The sequence below is a fragment of the Dendrobates tinctorius genome, unplaced genomic scaffold (assembly GCF_039654945.1).
Source record: "Dendrobates tinctorius isolate UK_male_01 unplaced genomic scaffold, ASM3965494v1 ptg000342l, whole genome shotgun sequence".
NCBI lineage: Eukaryota > Metazoa > Chordata > Amphibia > Anura > Dendrobatidae > Dendrobates > Dendrobates tinctorius.
The window spans coordinates 534,487-555,225 of NW_027362008.1; the positions used below are offsets into that span (position 1 = coordinate 534,487).

Sequence of the window (20,739 nt, forward strand, 5' to 3'; positions counted from 1 at the left end):
CTCAGTCTACAGTGTACCGGAGAGAGGACCCTGCCCGCGAGGGCTCACAGTCTATAGTGTACCGGAGAGAGGACCCTGCCCGCGAGGGCTCACAGCCTACAGTGTATCGGAGAGAGGACCCTGCCCGCGAGGGTTCACAGTCAACAGTGTACCGGAGAGAGGACCCTGCCTGCGAGGGCTCACAGTCTACAGTATACTGGACAGAGGATCTTGCCCGCGAGGGCTCACAGTCTATAGTGTACCGGACAGAGGACCCTGCCCGCGAGGGCTCACAGTCTACAGTGTACCGGAGAGATGACCCTGCCCGCGAGGGCTCACAGTCTATAGTGTACCGGAGAGAGGACCCTGCCCGCGAGGGCTCACAGTCTATAGTGTACTGGAGAGAGGACCCTGCCCGCGAGGGCTCACAGTCTACAATGTATCGGAGAGAGGACCCTGCCCGCGAGGGCTCACAGTCTACAGTGTACCGGAGAGAGGACCCTGCCCGCGAGGGCTCACAGTCTACAGTGTATCGGAGAGAGGACCCTGCCCGCGAGGGTTCACAGTCTACAGTGTACCGGAGAGAGGACCCTGCCCGCGAGGGCTCACAGTCTACAGTGTACCGGAGAGATGACCCTGCCCGCGAGGGTTCACAGTCTACAGTGTACCGGAGAGAGGACCCTGCCCACGAGGGCTCACAGTCTACAGTGTACCGGAGAGATGACCCTGCCCGCGAGGGCTCACAGTCTATAGTGTACCGGAGAGAGGACCCTGCCTGCGAGGGCTCACAGTCTACAGTGTACCGGAGAGAGGACCTTGCCCGCGAGGGCTCAGTCTACAGTGTATCGGAGAGAGGACCCTGCACGCGAGGGCTCACAGTCTATAGTGTACCGGAGAGAGGACCTTGCCCGCGAGGGCTCAGTCTATAGTGTACCGGTGAGAGGACACTGCACGTGAGGGCTCACAGTCTATAGTGTACCGTAGAGAGGACCTTGCCCGCGAGGGCTCAGTCTATAGTGTACCGGAGAGAGGACCCTGCCCGCGAGGGCTCACAGTCTATAGTGTACCGGAGAGAGGACCCTGCCCGTGAGGTCTCAGTCTACAGTGTACCGGAGAGAGGACCCTGCCCGCGAGGGCTCACAGTCTATAGTGTACCGGAGAGAGGATCCTGCCCGTGAGGTCTCAGTCTACAGTGTACCGGAGAGAGGACCCTGCCCGCGAGGGCTCACAGTCTACAGTGTACCGGAGAGAGGACCTTGCCCGCGAGGGCTCAGTCTACAGTGTACCGGAGAGAGGACCTTGCCCGCGAGGGCTCAGTCTACAGTGTATCGGAGAGAGGACCCTGCACGCGAGGGTTCACAGTCTATAGTGTACCGGAGAGAGGACCCTGCCCGCGAGGGCTCACAGTCTATAGTGTACCGGAGAGAGGACCTTGCCCGCGAGGGCTCAGTCTACAGTGTATCGGAGAGAGGACCCTGCACGCGAGGGTTCACAGTCTATAGTGTACCGGAGAGAGGACCCTGCCCGCGAGGGCTCACAGTCTATAGTGTACCGGAGAGAGGACCCTGCCCGCGAGGGCTCAGTCTATAGTGTACCGGAGAGAGGACCCTGCACGCGAGGGCTCACAGTCTACAGTGTACCGGAGAGAGGACCCTGCCCGCGAGGGCTCAGTCTATAGTGTACCGGAGAGAGGACCCTGCCCGCGAGGGCTCACAGTCTACAGTGTACCGGAGAGAGGACCTTGCCCGCGAGGGCTCAGTCTATAGTGTACCGGAGAGAGGACCCTGCCCGCGAGGGCTCACAGTCTATAGTGTACCGGAGAGAGGACCCTGCCCGCGAGGGCTCAGTCTATAGTGTACCGGAGAGAGGACCCTGCCCGCGAGGGCTCACAGTCTACAGTGTACCGGAGAGAGGACCTTGCCCGCGAGGGCTCAGTCTACAGTGTATCGGAGAGAGGACCCTGCCCGCGAGGGCTCACAGTCTAGAAATTACACCACAAGTGTAACAGTTACACATAAACCACGGCTGTAGCACAAATCCCACACAATGTATATGTGCACGGTCACTGTGATGGAGAAGCTACAATAGAAAACACTCATGTAAAGGAAGAAGTGACATCTCTGCACTGTACTGTACCGAATCGTGGAATGTGTTATAGGAGCCACTGAGGCTCCATCCCCCGGGGTCCCGAAAACCTGGAGCCGGCCCTGTGTATATCTCTATGTAACGGCTGATAACAGCGAGAACAAGACAATGAAGACAGCTACACTGCAGGATCTACTGGTCAAATGACAGTGACTTCACCACTGGAACTTCATCCCACCACCACTGAGCTCCGCCCCTGATCACATGACTGTGATGTCACCACAGGTCCTTCAGATCATCCACCACTACAGATTCGTCCTGGAAAAGAGAAAATCTAATTTTCTCCTAAATATCAATGAATCTACAGAGAACTGCGGGAGCCAGCACAGTACTGAGCGTGTACCAGCACCTGAGCGACGGCAGCACCGAGGTGAGGAGCCAGAGACCGCGGGACAGGATCCGTCATCACTGACGTCTTGTAGATGTGATCGGAGCCTTAGTTACAGGATCCATCGGTCGTGGTCGGTGACGTCTTGTAGATGTGATCGGAGCCTTAGTTACAGGATCCATCGGTCGTGGTCGGTGACATCTTGTAGATGTGATCGGAGCCTCAGTTACAGGATCCATCGGTCGTGGTCGGTGACGTCTTGTAGATGTGATCGGGGCCTTAGTTACAGGATCCATCGGTCGTGGTCGGTGACGTCTTTTAGATGTGATCGGAGCCTTAGTTACAGGATCCATCGGTCGTGGTCGGTGACGTCTTGTAGATGTGATCGGAGCCTTAGTTACAGGATCCATCGGTCGTGGTCGGTGACGTCTTGTAGATGTGATCGGAGCCTCAGTTACAGGATCCATCGGTCGTGGTCGGTGACGTCTTGTAGATGTGATCGGAGCCTTAGTTACAGGATCCATCGGTCGTGGTCGGTGACGTCTTTTAGATGTGATCGGAGCCTTAGTTACAGGATCCATCGGTCGTGGTCGGTGACGTCTTGTAGATGTGATCGGAGCCTTAGTTACAGGATCCATCGGTCGTGGTCGGTGACGTCTTGTAGATGTGATCGGAGCCTCAGTTACAGGATCCATCGGTCGTGGTCGGTGACGTCTTGTAGATGTGATCGGAGCCTTAGTTACAGGATCCATCGGTCGTGGTCGGTGACGTCTTGTAGATGTGATCGGAGCCTCAGTTACAGGATCCATCGGTCGTGGTCGGTGACGTCTTGTAGATGTGATCGGAGCCTCAGTTACAGGATCCATCGGTCGTGGTCGGTGACGTCTTGTAGATGTGATCGGAGCCTTAGTTACAGGATCCATCGGTCGTGGTCGGTGACGTCTTGTAGATGTGATCGGAGCCTCAGTTACAGGATCCATCGGTCGTGGTCGGTGACGTCTTGTAGATGTGATCGGAGCCTTAGTTACAGGATCCATCGGTCGTGGTCGGTGACGTCTTGTAGATGTGATCGGTGCCTTAGTTACAGGATCCATCGGTCGTGGTCGGTGACGTCTTGTAGATGTGATCGGAGCCTCAGTTACAGGATCCATCGGTCGTGGTCGGTGACGTCTTGTAGATGTGATCGGAGCCTTAGTTACAGGATCCATCGGTCGTGGTCGGTGACGTCTTGTAGATGTGATCGGAGCCTCAGTTACAGGATCCATCGGTCGTGGTCGGTGACGTCTTGTAGATGTGATCGGAGCCTTAGTTACAGGATCCATCGGTCGTGGTCGGTGACGTCTTGTAGATGTGATCGGTGCCTTAGTTACAGGATCCATCGGTCGTGGTCGGTGACGTCTTGTAGATGTGATCGGAGCCTTAGTTACAGGATCCATCGGTCGTGGTCGGTGACGTCTTGTAGATGTGATCGGAGCCTTAGTTACAGGATCCATCGGTCGTGGTCGGTGTCGTCTTGTAGATGTGATCGGAGCCTTAGTTACAGGATCCATCGGTCGTGGTCGGTGACGTCTTGTAGATGTGATCGGAGCCTTAGTTACAGGATCCATCGGTCGTGGTCGGTGACGTCTTGTAGATGTGATCGGAGCCTTAGTTACAGGATCCATCGGTCATGGTCGGTGACGTCTTGTAGATGTGATCGGAGCCTTAGTTACAGGATCCATCGGTCGTGGTCGGTGACGTCTTGTAGATGTGATCGGATCCTTAGTTACAGGATCCATCGGTCGTGGTCGGTGTCGTCTTGTAGATGTGATCGGAGCCTCAGTTACAGGATCCATCGGTCGTGATCGGTGACGTCTTGTAGATGTGATCGGATCCTTAGTTACAGGATCCATCGGTCGTGGTCGGTGACGTCTTGTAGATGTGATCGGATCCTTAGTTACAGGATCCATCGGTCGTGGTCGGTGACGTCTTGTAGATGTGATCGGTGCCTTAGTTACAGGATCCATCGGTCGTGGTCGGTGACGTCTTGTAGATGTGATCGGAGCCTTAGTTACAGGATCCATCGGTCGTGGTCGGTGACGTCTTGTAGATGTGATCGGAGCCTTAGTTACAGGATCCATCGGTCGTGGTCGGTGTCGTCTTGTAGATGTGATCGGAGCCTTAGTTACAGGATCCATCGGTCGTGGTCGGTGACGTCTTGTAGATGTGATCGGAGCCTCAGTTACAGGATCCATCGGTCGTGGTCGGTGTCGTCTTGTAGATGTGATCGGAGCCTTAGTTACAGGATCCATCGGTCGTGGTCGGTGACGTCTTGTAGATGTGATCGGAGCCTTAGTTACAGGATCCATCGGTCGTGGTCGGTGTCATCTTGTAGATGTGATCGGAGCCTTAGTTACAGGATCCATCGGTCGTGGTCGGTGTCGTCTTGTAGATGTGATCGGAGCCTTAGTTACAGGATCCATCGGTCGTGGTCAGTGACATCTTGTAGATGTGATCGGAGCCTTAGTTACAGGATCCATCGGTCATGGTCTGTGACGTCTTGTAGATGTGATCGGAGCCTTAGTTACAGGATCCATCGGTCGTGGTCGGTGACGTCTTGTAGATGTGATCGGAGCCTTAGTTACAGGATCTATCGGTCGTGGTCGGTGACGTCTTGTAGATGTGATCGGAGCCTTAGTTACAGGATCCATCGGTCGTGGTCGGTGTCGTCTTGTAGATGTGATCGGAGCCTTAGTTACAGGATCCATCGGTCGTGGTCAGTGACATCTTGTAGATGTGATCGGAGCCTTAGTTACAGGATCCATCGGTCGTGGTCGGTGACGTCCTGTAGATGTGATCGGAGCCTTAGTTACAGGATCCATCGGTCGTGGTCGGTGTCGTCTTGTAGATGTGATCGGAGCCTTAGTTACAGGATCCATCGGTCGTGGTCGGTGACGTCTTGTAGATGTGATCGGAGCCTTAGTTACAGGATCCATCGGTCGTGGTCGGTGTCGTCTTGTAGATGTGATCGGAGCCTCAGTTACAGGATCCATCGGTCGTGGTCGGTGTCGTCTTGTAGATGTGATCGGAGCCTTAGTTACAGGATCCATCGGTCGTGGTCGGTGACGTCTTGTAGATGTGATCGGAGCCTTAGTTACAGCATCCATCGGTCGTGGTCGGTGACGTCTTGTAGATGTGATCGGAGCCTTAGTTACAGGATCCATCGGTCGTGGTCGGTGACGTCTTGTAGATGTGATCGGAGCCTTAGTTACAGGATCCATCGGTCGTGGTTGGTGACGTCTTGTAGATGTGATCGGAGCCTTAGTTACAGGATCCATCGGTCGTGGTCGGTGACGTCTTGTAGATGTGATCGGACCCTTAGTTACAGCATCCATCGGTCGTGGTCGGTGACGTCTTGTAGATGTGATCGGAGCCTTAGTTACAGGATCCATCGGTCGTGGTCGGTGACGTCTTGTAGATGTGATCGGAGCCTTAGTTACAGCATCCATCGGTCGTGGTCGGTGACGTCTTGTAGATGTGATCGGAGCCTTAGTTACAGGATCTATCGGTCGTGGTCGGTGTCGTCTTGTAGATGTGATCGGAGCCTTAGTTACAGGATCCATCGGTCGTGGTCGGTGACGTCTTGTAGATGTGATCGGAGCCTTAGTTACAGGATCCATCGGTCGTGGTCGGTGACGTCTTGTAGATGTGATCGGAGCCTTAGTTACAGGATCCATCGGTCGTGGTCGGTGACGTCTTGTAGATGTGATCGGAGCCTTAGTTACAGCATCCATCGGTCGTGGTCGGTGACGTCTTGTAGATGTGATCGGAGCCTTAGTTACAGGATCCATCGGTCGTGGTCGGTGACGTCTTGTAGATGTGATCGGAGCCTTAGTTACAGGATCCATCGGTCGTGGTCGGTGACGTCTTGTAGATGTGATTGGAGCCTTAGTTACAGCATCCATCGGTCGTGGTCGGTGACGTCTTGTAGATGTGATCGGAGCCTTAGTTACAGGATCTATCGGTCGTGGTCGGTGTCGTCTTGTAGATGTGATCGGAGCCTTAGTTACAGGATCCATCGGTCGTGGTCGGTGACGTCTTGTAGATGTGATCGGAGCCTTAGTTACAGGATCCATCGGTCGTGGTCGGTGACGTCTTGTAGATGTGATTGGAGCCTCAGTAACAGCATCCATCGGTCGTGGTCGGTGACGTCTTGTAGATGTGATCGGAGCCTTAGTTACAGGATCCATCGGTCGTGGTCGGTGACGTCTTGTAGATGTGATCGGAGCCTTAGTTACAGCATCCATCGGTCGTGGTCGGTGACATCTTGTAGATGTGATCGGAGCCTTAGTTACAGCATCCATCGGTCGTGGTCGGTGACATCTTGTAGATGTGATCGGAGCCTTAGTTACAGCATCCATCGGTCGTGGTCGGTGTCGTCTTGTAGATGTGATCGGAGCCTTAGTTACAGCATCCATCGGTCGTGGTCGGTGACGTCTTGTAGATGTGATCGGAGCCTTAGTTACAGGATCCATCGGTCGTGGTCGGTGACGTCTTGTAGATGTGATCGGAGCCTTAGTTACAGCATCCATCGGTCGTGGTCGGTGACGTCTTGTAGATGTGATCGGAGCCTTAGTTACAGGATCTATCGGTCGTGGTCGGTGTCGTCTTGTAGATGTGATCGGAGCCTTAGTTACAGCATCCATCGGTCGTGGTCGGTGACGTCTTGTAGATGTGATCGGAGCCTTAGTTACAGCATCCATCGGTCGTGGTCGGTGACGTCTTGTAGATGTGATCGGGGCCTTAGTTACAGGATCCATCGGTCGTGGTCGGTGACGTCTTGTAGATGTGATCGGGGCCTTAGTTACAGGATCCATCGGTCGTGGTCGGTGACGTCTTGTAGATGTGATCGGAGTCTTAGTTACAGGATCCATCGGTCGTGGTCGGTGACGTCTTGTAGATGTGATCGGAGCCTTAGTTACAGGATCCATCGGTCGTGGTCGGTGACGTCTTGTAGATGTGATCGGGGCCTTAGTTACAGGATCCATCGGTCGTGGTCAGTGTCGTCTTGTAGATGTGATCTGAGGCTTAGTTACAGGATCCATCGGTCGTGGTCGGTGACGTCTTGTAGATGTGATCGGAGCCTTAGTTACAGGATCCATCGGTCGTGGTCGGTGACGTCTTGTAGATGTGATCGGAGCCTTAGTTACAGGATCCATCGGTCGTGGTCGGTGACGTCTTGTAGATGTGATCGGAGCCTTAGTTACAGGATCCATCGGTCGTGGTCGGTGTCGTCTTGTAGATGTGATCGGAGCCTTAGTTACAGGATCCATCGGTCGTGGTCGGTGACGTCTTGTAGATGTGATCGGAGCCTTAGTTACAGGATCCATCGGTCGTGGTCGGTGTCGTCTTGTAGATGTGATCGGAGCCTTAGTTACAGGATCCATCGGTAGTGGTCGGTGACGTCTTGTAGATGTGATCGGGGCCTTAGTTACAGGATCCATCGGTCGTGGTCGGTGTCGTCTTGTAGATGTGATCTGAGGCTTAGTTACAGGATCCATCGGTCGTGGTCGGTGACGTCTTGTAGATGTGATCGGAGCCTTAGTTACAGGATCCATCGGTCGTGGTCGGTGACGTCTTGTAGATGTGATCGGAGCCTTAGTTACAGGATCCATCGGTCGTGGTCGGTGACGTCTTGTAGATGTGATCGGAGCCTTAGTTACAGGATCCATCGGTCGTGGTCGGTGTCGTCTTGTAGATGTGATCGGAGCCTTAGTTACAGGATCCATCGGTCGTGGTCGGTGACGTCTTGTAGATGTGATCGGAGCCTTAGTTACAGGATCCATCGGTCGTGGTCGGTGTCGTCTTGTAGATGTGATCGGAGCCTTAGTTACAGGATCCATCGGTAGTGGTCGGTGACGTCTTGTAGATGTGATCGGGGCCTTAGTTACAGGATCCATCGGTCGTGGTCGGTGACGTCTTGTAGATGTGATTGGGGCCTTAGTTACAGGATCCATCGGTCGTGATCGGTGACGTCTTGTAGATGTGATCGGAGTCTTAGTTACAGGATCCATCGATCGTGGTCGGTGACGTCTTGTAGATGTGATCGGAGCCTTAGTTACAGGATCCATCGGTCGTGGTCGGTGACGTCTTGTAGATGTGATCGGAGCCTTAGTTACAGGATCCATCGGTCGTGGTCGGTGACGTCTTGTAGATGTGATCGGAGCCTTAGTTACAGGATCCATCGGTCGTGGTCGGTGTCGTCTTGTAGATGTGATCGGAGCCTTAGTTACAGGATCCATCGGTCGTGGTCGGTGACGTCTTGTAGATGTGATCGGAGCCTTAGTTACAGGATCCATCGGTCGTGGTCGGTGTCGTCTTGTAGATGTGATCGGAGCCTTAGTTACAGGATCCATCGGTAGTGGTCGGTGACGTCTTGTAGATGTGATCGGGGCCTTAGTTACAGGATCCATCGGTCGTGGTCGGTGACGTCTTGTAGATGTGATTGGGGCCTTAGTTACAGGATCCATCGGTCGTGATCGGTGACGTCTTGTAGATGTGATCGGAGTCTTAGTTACAGGATCCATCGATCGTGGTCGGTGACGTCTTGTAGATGTGATCGGAGCCTTAGTTACAGGATCCATCGGTCGTGGTCGGTGACGTCTTGTAGATGTGATCGGGGCCTTAGTTACAGGATCCATCGGTCGTGGTCGGTGTCGTCTTGTAGATGTGATCTGAGGCTTAGTTACAGGATCCATCGGTCGTGGTCGGTGACGTCTTGTAGATGTGATCGGAGCCTTAGTTACAGGATCCATCGGTCGTGGTCGGTGACGTCTTGTAGATGTGATCGGAGCCTTAGTTACAGGATCCATCGGTTGTGGTCGGTGACGTCTTGTAGATGTGATCGGAGCCTTAGTTACAGGATCCATCAGTCGTGGTCGGTGACATCTTGTAGATGTGATCGGAGCCTTAGTTACAGGATCCATCGGTCGTGGTCGGTGTCGTCTTGTAGATGTGATCGGAGCCTTAGTTACAGGATCCATCGGTCGTGGTCGGTGACGTCTTGTAGATGTGATCGGAGCCTTAGTTACAGGATCCATCGGTCGTGGTCGGTGACGTCTTGTAGATGTGATCGGAGCCTTAGTTACAGGATCCATCGGTCGTGGTCGGTGACGTCTTGTAGATGTGATCGGAGCCTCAGTTACAGCATCCATCGGTCGTGGTCGGTGACGTCTTGTAGATGTGATTGGAGCCTTAGTTACAGGATCCATCGGTCGTGGTCGGTGACGTCTTGTAGATGTGATCGGAGCCTCAGTTACAGGATCCATCAGTCGTGGTCGGTGTCGTCTTGTAGATGTGATCAGAGCCTTAGTTACAGGATCCATCGGTCGTGGTCGGTGACGTCTTGTAGATGTGATCGGAGCCTTAGTTACAGGATCCATCCATCGGTCGTGGTCGTTGACGTCTTGTAGATGTGATCGGAGCCTTAGTTACAGGATCCATCGGTCATGGTCGGTGACGTCTTGTAGATGTGATCGGAGCCTTAGTTACAGGATCCATCGGTCGTGGTCGGTGACGTCTTGTAGATGTGATCGGAGCCTTAGTTACAGGATCCATCGGTCGTGGTCGGTGACGTCTTGTAGATGTGATCGGAGCCTTAGTTACAGGATCCATCGGTCGTGGTCGGTGACGTCTTGTATTAGTTACAGGATTAGTTACAGGATCCATCGTTAGTGGTTGGTGACGTCTTGTAGATGTGATCGGAGCCTTAGTTACTGGATCCATCAGTCGTGGTTTGTGTCATCTTGTAGATGGGATCGGAGCCTTAGTTACAGGATCCATCGGTCGTGGTCGGTGACATCTTGTAGATGTGATCGGAGGATTAGTTACAGGATCCATCGGTCGTGGTCGGTGACGTCTTGTAGATGTGATCGGAGCCTTAGTTACAGGATCCATCGGTCGTGGTCGGTGACATCTTGTAGATGTGATCGGAGCCTTAGTTACAGGATCCATCGGTCGTGGTCGGTGACATCTTGTAGATGTGATTGGAGCCTTAGTTACAGGATCCATCGGTCGTGGTCGGTGACGTCTTGTAGATGTGATCGGAGCCTTAGTTACAGGATCCATCGGTCGTGGTCGGTGACGTCTTGTAGATGTGATCGGAGCCTTAGTTACAGGATCCATCGGTCGTGGTCGGTGTCGTCTTGTAGATGTGATCGGAGCCTTAGTGACATTGTCATATTCAGTTTTAGAATGAGTGACAGAATTCCAGAATACAGAGCAGCAGACGTCCTCCTTTTTGGGAAATTCAGAAAAATCAGCACAGTTTGGCCTCACAATGCCTTTATCAAGCCATAGAAATAGATATGCATTCTGGATCTCACATTATATTTTCCTCTATGTTTCTGATCTTTTCCTTTATCATGAAGACGCTGGCAGGACGAGATGCCTCCAACTGATCCAGTGCTCATCCCTCCTCCTCCTGAATGACCCCCGAGGATGGACGAGGACAGGAATGAGACCTGCAGAAGATTATTCCACTGCGCCCTGGAGATCATCTCCCTGCTGAGCGGAGAGGTAACTCCTCTACATTTCTATCAGCTTTATTGTGTGATGTGACGAGTCCGAAACCGGGAGGAGGAAATCCAGAATAGGAGGAGAAGGATTCTTTACTGTAAGAGCAGGGATTCTGTGGAGCTCTCTGCCCGGAGGAGTTGTCATGGGGATTCCCTATAAGAGCTGTAGCGGGGCCGGGATGTCTGTCCGGAGTGTAATAATATTCCCGGTTATGGCCCCGGATTACTGGAGACGGTTATTGATCCCGGGATTTCTACTGTCAGATCTCGAGTCAGGAAGGAATTCTTCTCCCTAAGTGTCTCTCTCCATACACAGGATTACACAATAGTGAGGAAGACACCGGGGGACTGTGTGACTCCCATCATCCATCTCCAGGAGTCAGGAGGGCGGAGCCCGGGCCCCATCACAGAGCCTCCCCCGCACTCCCCGATACATGAGAGGAACAAGAAGATCCTGGAGCTCAGCAACAAGATGATCGAGCTGCTGAGCGGAGAGGTGACTGCTTGGACATTATACAGGACTGGAGGATTCTGGGTGATGAGCGGAGAGGTGACTGCTGGGATATTATACAGGACGGCACTGGAGGATTCTGGGTGATGAGTGGAGAGGTGACTGCTGGGACATTATACAGGACTGGAGGATTCTGGGTGATGAGCGGAGAGGTGACTGCTGGGATATTATACAGGACGGCACTGGAGGATTCTGGGTGATGAGCGGAGAGGTGACTGCTGGGATATTATACAGGACGGCACTGGAGGATTCCGGGTGATGAGTGGAGAGGTGACTGCTGGGACATTATACAGGACAGCACTGGAGAATTCTGGGTGATGAGTGGAGAGGTGACTGCTGGGACATTATACAGGACGGCACTGGAGGATTCTGGGTGATGAGCGGAGAGGTGACTGCTGGGACATTATACAGGAGGACACTGGAGGATTCTGGGTGATGAGCGGAGAGGTGACTGCTGGGACATTATACAGGACGGCACTGGAGGATTGTGGGTGATGAGCGGAGAGGTGACTGCTGGGACATTATACAGGACGGCACTGGAGGATTCTGGGTGATGAGCGGAGAGGTGACTGCTGGGACATTATACAGGACGGCACTGGAGGATTCTGGGTGATGAGCGGAGAGGTGACTGCTGGGACATTATACAGGAGGGCACTGGAGGATTCCGGGTGATGAGCGGAGAGGTGACTGCTGGGACATTATACAGGACGGCACTGGAGGATTGTGGGTGATGAGCGGAGAGGTGACTGCTGGGACATTATACAGGACGGCACTGGAGGATTCTGGGTGAAGAGTGGAGAGGTGACTGCTGGGACATTATACAGGACGGCACTGGAGGATTCTGGGTGATGAGCGGAGAGGTGACTGCTGGGACATTATACAGGACGGCACTGGAGGATTCTGGTTGATGAGCGGAGAGGTGACTGCTGGGACATTATACAGGAGGGCACTGGAGGATTCTGGGTGATGAGCGGAGAGGTGACTGCTGGGATATTATACAGCACTGGAGGATTCTGGGTGATGAGCGGAGAGGTGACTGCTGGGACATTATACAGGACAGTGTGGCAGCCCAGGAGTTCGCCTGCCACAATGGCCTTGCTCCCCTCCAGGGGGGAGTGATGTCATGCCTGGAAGCAAAAAAGGAATCCCCTTTCCAGGTAGTTCCAGCATACAACACAGTTCCTGCTCCAGGCCAGCAGAGGGAGCTCTAAACCCGAGCTGCTCTCTCTGGTCAAGAGGAGGAAGTTAGTGGAGAGAGTTAGAGCCTGAACAAGTTTGAGAGAGGACGTGTGGAGAGGAGCTGGGAAAAGGAGCTCCATCTGAGCTCACCCCAGGCTTGAGCGCCAGTGACCGGACACCGGCTGTGTGGGTACTAAAGCCCTGGCTGCAGAATCCGGAGGGCAGAAGACCTCAGACCCTCTGTCCCCTACTGATAGTCGATGACACGGCAGTCAGCATGTGTGAGCCGGAAACGCCAGACAGGAGCGACCCCTGAAGCAGGCTCCAGCTGCCTGTCATGCAAGTGGAGTTCTACCTAAGCATCAGACAGAAAGAGGGACTTTAATAGAGTTTACAGCATCAAGTACCTCAGAGAATAGCGCTAGAAAGGAGGCCTCACAACTCACCTGACTAAGGAAATTCCCAAATTGCTTCCAGGCTGTCCGGCTCCAGAACCATCTGTAACCTGAGTACCTACACTGCTCAGTAAAAGGTAAAAGAAACCCTGCTGTGTCTTCTGAATCATTCCTGGGTCACCTGCCCTGCACCACACTCACCGCCAACACATTTATCATCCTTACTGCCCTGGGACACAGCTCTACCCATGGAGAGCTTAACCATCTTTGCTGCCCTGTCATCACCCCCAGAGGATCTGCATTGCAGAGTCGGTCCTCTGACCAAATACCACGGGTGGCGTCACAAACACTTTATTACAAACTTTATTATCCCTTTTTCACTATCCATTTTATTGGACGCCCAGGGCCACGGACCAGGTCACTGCTGCTGTGACACTTCCCTTTTAAGAAGCGGCCTGGTACCGAGTATCCCCACTGTACTGGCAGGTGATCCATTTCTGGTGTCACGAACAGTATCCGTACCCCGGTATTGCCGGGTTCTGTGTGCTATAGACTTTATTGGAACTGGGTGAATTGCTGCCATTACAGCACCACACTGTGCGTGGGAAGTAGAAGGGGCATGCTGTCGTGGGTGGAGCCTGAGAGAGAGAGCGCGAAAAGAGGGCTGCGCGCGCTCAGACATCAGCTGGCAGAGAACAGGGAACTGAGGCCTGGAACTCCGGTGCGCACAGTTCATCCTGCCAACAGAGAAACAGTCTGGTAAGCCAGTGGAAATTCAGAGCCTGGCTAAGATTCACAAAGAGAAATAAACTCTTGGCAGGACACTGATAAAGAGTCTGTTAAGCAAATTCTGGCAAAGCTGAGGGGCACCTTTGACACCCGCCCTACAGCACAAATAAAAATGAGGTTCTTTGGGTGCAAACAAAGGGTGCAGGACAGTATACGGGACTATACCATTAATCTTCAGGAGGCACTGCGGGGCGTAAATCAGATGACCCAGACAGCGTGCAAGATGGAGACAGTTTGTTAAAGGAGCAATTTATTGAGGGACTCCTGTCAAGCACCCACAGGACACAGCTGCGCATCATGGCCCTACAAAACCCTGACCTGAACTTTGCAGACTTTAAAGATAGGGCTACCCGGGTGCTGCACGAACCAAATGTCAACCACCCAGTGCCCCCTAGGCGCCCAGCAATTACATACCACCAGGAGGCGGCATCCTTCCCTCAGGCCCCCCGTTGAGTGCGGCGCACAGACCCTGGATAATGATCCATCTGAAGAACTACATCTTCAGGTCCAGGAGCTGACCAAAAGTGTGGCTGCCCTACCCAAAACCATGCAATCCATGCAAGTGCACCCGAAGGAGAAGATCCAGTTGGCTTCTAGTCGAGATGACGTCCCGTGGCAATGGCGGAAGAGGATCCCACTGACCAGAGGGAGAGACAACGATTGCTACGACCAGGATGGGCAACCCATTTGCTGCCGCTGCAGCAAAGTGGGGCACATCGCAAGTTTCTGCAATGTAAATGAGCAACCCCTGGGGCAGGGGGCCAACACCCAGGAGTAGGATGACCAGGCCCACAAAGCTGGCGAGCCAAGTAAGTCGGAGGATGACCGGTCCTTCCAGTTGTCATTGACGGCATCCCAATGAACACTTTACTGGACACCGGCTCTCTGGTGACGACTATTCCACATATTCTTTACAAACGGTACTGGGCTGACTCTGATATTACTTGCGGCCCAAATAATGAGCTGACCATAGTCGCCAGCAATGGTCAGCCTTTGCCACAAGTGGGGTATAAGGGGGTGACCATTAAGGTGGGGCGAGTAGAATTAAAAGCCCAAGGCCTGATAATTGTAGACATTGATCGATGAGAATGTAACCCAATAATGACCTTAGGTACTAATGTGATAGAAAATTGTCTTGCCAAGGTTATTGTTTTGTTGCAAAAGGTAGCCAAAACTGCTGGTTCCAGTGAGCCACGGGTCCTGCAAAAGGAGATCAAGGCCCTGATGCAAAGACAACAGGTAGAGCTATATGGCAAAGAAGTCGGCTGTGTCAGAGTGAGTGATTCATTCCCCATTGCAATACCCCCAAGGAGTGAAATGTTAAGTTGGTGTCGGGCAGCCAAAGGACTCAGGGGAAGAGATTGCCAGGCCCTGGTAGAACCAGTGTACTCTGATATTAGACCCACTGTCCTGACAGCCAGAGGGGTAGTCGATGTCCGCAAGGGGAGCAGGAGGTCAAACTACCCCGGTATGCCAACGTTGCTAAGCTGTTCACTGTCACTAACAACGCAATCCAGACAGCAGAACCCTTGGTCTCGTCCGACCAGGTGGAGGACAATGGCTCTGCAGAACGGCTAGAGAATTGGTGTCAGAAGCTGCACGTAGTCACTGACTCCACCCCTTCACACCAAAGGAATGGGGTTTACCAGCTGGTTCAAGAGTATGAACGGGTATTCAGCAAACACCCTTTAGACTTTGGGCTGGTAAAAGGGGTCCAACATCATATCCCCACTGGAAATCATCCGCCCATTAAAGAGCGATACTGGCCTGTACCCCCAGCTCACTATCAATGTGCCAAGAGTATGTTACGGGAGATGAAAGAGGCTGGGGTGATCAGAGACAGTTGTAGTCCCTTGGCAGCTCCGTTTATCCTCGTTAGAAAGAAAGATGGCACAATGAAGATGTGTGTTGACTACAGGCAAATTAACAGCATTACCCACAAGGACGCCTATCCGTTACCTAGAATCACTAGCTGCACTGAGAACCACTATTTCTCTACCTTGGATCTCACCAGTGGGTATTGGCAGGTTTCCATGGCAGAGGCAGACAAAGAGAAGACCGCCTTTGTGACACCAATAGGCCTCTCAGAATTCAACTATATGCCATTCAGGCTTTCCAATGCGCCAGGAATGTTCCAGAGGTTGATGGAGTGTTGCCTCGGACAAAAGAACTTTGAGACAGTTCTGTTGTACCTAGATGACGTCATTGTCTTCTCCAAGACCTACAAAGACCATTTGGATCACCTGGCTGAGGTGTTCGAGGCCCTGTCCAACTCTGACCTCAAAGTGAAATCGTGCAAATGTCACCTCCTGAAGCCCAAGGTGCAGTACCTAGGCCAAGTAGTGAGCGCGGAAGGTGTGGCACCGGACCCCGACAAAGTCACTGTTATCCGGGACTGGCAGAGGCCCAGCAACATTCATGAAATACGTCAGTTTCTCGAGTTGGATGGAATGACGAATTAGAAAGATCCTTCACCCGCTTGAAGTTGGCTCTTACAGGAGATGAAGTCCTGGCCTACCCAGACTATGACCAACCATTTATACTGTATACTGATGCCAGCAACGTGGGATTGGGAGCAATGCTGTTCCAAGTGCAGAAAGGCATAGAAAGAGTAATTGCCTATGCCAGCAGTACGCTTCATCCCACTGAAAGGAACCCTGACAACTACAGCTTCTTTAAACTGGAGTTTGTCGCCATAGTCTGGGCTGTGACTGAGCGATTCAAACACTACCTGGCTTCAGCGAAGTTTATCATTTTCACGGACAACAATCCGCTGACTCACTTGGAAACTGCAAAGCTGGGTGCACTTGAGCAGCGATGGATGGCTCGGCTGTCCAACTACGAGTTTACCATCAAGTACCAGGCCGGGCATAAGAACGCCAATGCTGATGCGCTGCTCAGAATGCCCAACTTACCAGATGGGGAAGAAGATCAGGAAGAGCTAGAAGAACTTGCGTTACCAGCCTTCCACCGCCAGGAGCAGCCCAGTGCTCCCACTGTGTGAGGGACAAGCGCTATGTTAAGCAGAAAGCCATGTTGAATCTGTTGTCCCACCATGAGTGGGCAAGAGACGCAAGATATCGACCCAGCAGTCCACCTGGTAAAGGAGTTACTGACGCAAGCTGACTCACGCCCTGGTCCAGATGCTCCAAAGAGACCCAACAGTTATGGAAGGAAAAGGGTAGGCTGTTTATCTACGAGGGAAAGCTGTGTCGGAGGAGTGTCATCACCCGAACTCACGAACTGGTCTGGCAGGTGGTAGTCCTGAAGCGAGATGCGCCAATGGTCCTGGAAGCATACCACAATGGAGCAGGACACTTTGGATGGAAGAAGTTGGAGGTCCTACTTCGTGAGAGATTCTACTGGGTTGGTATGAAGAAGGCCATTGAAGAGTGGTGCCGAGAGTGTGGACCATGCAACCTGCGCAGTAAGGACCGTTACAGCCAATAATCACCAAACAGCCGCTTGAACTGGTAGCCTTGGACCACTTGAAGCTGACCCCAAGCCGTTCAGGCCATTTTACTCAAGGTTCCTGGTAGTTGTGCCAGTGAAAGGCCAAACAGCAAAGACAACGGCCAAAGCATTTCAACGACACTTTTGTCGACCGCACGGTTACCCTGAACGAGTGCTTACCGACCAAGGCCCAGCCTTTGAAGCAGAAGTGTTCCAGGAGTTCTGTAACCTTTACGGCTGCAAGAAAATCAGGACGACGACGCACCATCCACAGGCAAATGGCATGTGTGAGAAAATGAACCAAGTGGTAATTGACCTATTGAAGGGCTTGCTGTTGTGAACACTTTTGACCTGGCTTCTGAGTTTGGGCTCCCTCTGGTGGTTGCTGCTGGTAATGGAGCTGGTCTGGCTGACAGAAGTCAATCACCTGAGGATGATGATTGGAGGTCAGGTGTTACAGACTGGAGAGATTTAAGTGAGCAACCTTCCCTCAGTTGTTGCCGGTGATTTGATTTGCTTCCTGAACAGTTTGGAAGTCTGCTTGCCTCCTGCTTTGTCCTGCATCTTTCAGATAAGTTATTTTTCTGCTTGAATCTTTTTGCATTTGATCCATTTTTGCTTTCCTCTGATTTCTGCTTTGCTGGTGTGAGGTCAGCCTTGTTCCCTGCTGGGACCTGTGCTGGACTCTGTTCCATATTCCACAGCGTATGTCAGTCTTTTCAGTATGTCTAATCCCCTGTTATATCAGTATCTTTTGTTTTGCATCCAGTTCACACCAGAGTTCTGATTTAGTGGGGGAGAGGTCGTGTGGCCTCAGTATTTTTGCATATCAGACGTGTTGGATTTTTTCTTAGGGTCTTTTGCGTGATTGCAGACAGTATCCTTTCCTGTCCTGTTCTATCTAGACAGCTTGGGCCCCATCATTTGCTTACTCTATTTTCTGCCTGTGTTTTGTGCCTCATCTTGTCTCACCGGCAGTATATGTTCGGGGGCTATCTATTCCTTTGGGGTTCTACTCCGGGGCAGTTTAGCATTCCCCTTTCTCTCTTTAGGTTTAGTTAATTCTTTGGCTGTGCCGAGGCATCTAGGGCATCGTAGGTACATCCCACGGCTAATTCTAGTTGTGTTGTCAGCTTAGGGGTCTGCAATCCGCTAAGTTACCAACCTCTCTGGTTATCTGGTTGCCTAGCCTATTCCCCTGCTATCCTCCTCAGTTACCTAATCATAACACCTTGCCCTTGGAAGAGAGAAACCTGTGGCCAGAGAAGTTGCCGGATCTGGTAGATCTCTGCAATCATATCCTTGTAAACTCCACCAACTGTACTCCAGCCTACTTGATGAGAGCAAGACCTGGCAAGTTACCCATTGACTTGGACATGGGAGTCTTAACATCTGAAGTGACATCACCAGATGCAGATTGGGATACAGAGTGGCAGCAGCAGTACCGCAAAGTGCAAGAATGCGTAGAGAAGAGTCTGGCCCAGGGAAGACAAAAGCAAGAAAGAAATTATAATCTGCACACCCCCGCAATTCCCTTGTCAGGAGAATGGGATCTCAAAAGGAAGAGATGAGTGCACAAACTAGATGACCAATGGGAGGCTGAGCCCTACGTTGTTTTACCTTCAGACTTAACACCAAGGTGTGCCTCATCAGCAAATATGGAGGATAAACCTAAGCAGCAGTGTCAAGAGATCATCTAAAGCCGTGCCCTGACCAACTGAAGGAAAAGAATGAAGACCAAGACATTCTTCAGCCAGTAGAAGAAGTGGAGGAAAAGATCAGCACTGTACTCGGCGAGTTCCCTTCAAATTGGACAAGAGTGAACCAAGCCATAGTCGTGCCCGTCTTAACCTTTCCCCAGCTGGAAGTTCCAGAAAGAGAAGCGATTCAAGACCAGCCTGAAGATCCACAAGCTCAAGTAACAGAAGCCACATCTGCAGTGGAACGCAAAAATCTGCTGCCTGCTAGCGGTGAATCTGTCAGTCCCATGGTGAGTCTAAGAAGTCGCAGACGGCTACTGGCCAGCTTACCACCAAACACACTAGACCAGGCTAGATCTTTACAGGCACCTGTACTGTGTAAATCGACCCGTAGTACTAAAGGTCTGGTTCCAGCCCAGTATAAGGACTAAAATATAAGTGTAATGCTAAAGTAAATAAGTTAAAAATGTTCATAACTGCAACCCTTATGTATATGAGCCTATAGAGACTTACTGTATGAACTTTTAACCATTCTTGTTTTCTTGATTATATGAACGATTGGGTCACTGGACTCGTAGTGACCAGGACAATGATTGTAAATAGTTAGCAACGGTGAATACAGAAAAAAAACAGTCTGACATGACCGAAGTAGTCCAACCTGGTGACCACTAATGCCCTGTAGTCGCGCCCAGGGCCTACTTTGGGGGTTTGAGACGGGTTCCCTCATATTGTACTTTGTAGGGTGAAAAGGACACCATTTCAGGAATTTGCCGAAGTTATGTATCTGTTGTTAAAATCCTGTAAAAAGTTATGTTTTATTTCTTTTATATTTCCTCAGTCCAGGAGTAGTGAATCGTACTAGGGGGGAATGTGGCACCCCAGGAGTTCGGTTGCCACAATGACCTTTCCTCCCTCCAGGGGGGAGTGATGTCATGCCTAGAAGCAAAGAAGGAATCCCCTTTCCAGGTAGTTCCAGCATACAACACAGTTCCTGCTCCAGGCCAGCAGAGGGAGCTCTAAACCCGACTTCAGGGGAGCTGCTCTCTGGTCAGGAGGAGGAAGTTAGTGGAGAGAGTTAAAGCCTGAACAAGGTTGAGAGAGTACATGTAGAGAGGAACTGGGGATAGGAACTCCATCTGAGCTCACCCCAGACTTGAGCGCCAGTGACCGGGCACCGGAGCCCGAGGCTGTGTGGGTACTAAAGCCCGGGCAGCAGAATCCGGAGGGCAGAAGACCGCAGATACTCTGTCCCCTACTGATACTCGACGACACAGCAGCACGTGTGAGCCGGAAACGCCAGACAGGAGCGACTCCTTAAGAGGGCTCCAGCTGCCTGTCATGCGAGTATTCTACCTAAGCATCAGACAGAAAGAGGGACTTGAATAGCGTTTACAGCAGCAAGTACCTCAGAGAATAGCACTAGAAAGGAGGCCTCACAACCCACCTGACTAAGGAAATTCCCAAATTGCTTCCAGGCTGACCGGCTCCAGAACCATCTGTAACCTGAGCACTGGACTCTACCTACAGTGCTCAGTAAAAGGTAAAAGAAACTGCACCTTGCTGTATCTTCTGAATCATTCCTGCGTCACCTGCCCTGCACCACACTCACCACCAACAACACCTTTATCATCCTAACTGCCCTGGGACACAGCTCTACCCGTGGAGAGCGTAACCATCTTTGCTGCCCTATCATCACCCCAGAGGA

At 52.1% G+C, this 20,739-nt stretch overlaps 1 protein-coding gene across 3 annotated transcripts in view; it reads left to right on the plus strand.

The window, feature by feature from the left end:
- Positions 1-2,340: 2,340 nt before the first annotated feature.
- The window catches only part of LOC141074938 (uncharacterized), a 39,700-nt gene continuing 21,301 nt past the window's right edge, over positions 2,341-20,739 (plus strand). For 2 of the 3 annotated variants that reach the window (XM_073562265.1, XM_073562266.1), the window contains exons 1-3: positions 2,341-2,494; positions 10,861-11,008; positions 11,324-11,503. In XM_073562265.1, coding sequence (XP_073418366.1) covers positions 10,931-11,008; positions 11,324-11,503 — 258 coding nt within the window. In that variant the 5' untranslated portion in view covers positions 2,341-2,494; positions 10,861-10,930. Of the gene's footprint in view, positions 2,495-10,860; positions 11,009-11,323; positions 11,504-20,739 lie in introns of those variants that run through there. The other variant, XM_073562267.1, reaches the window with a different exon arrangement.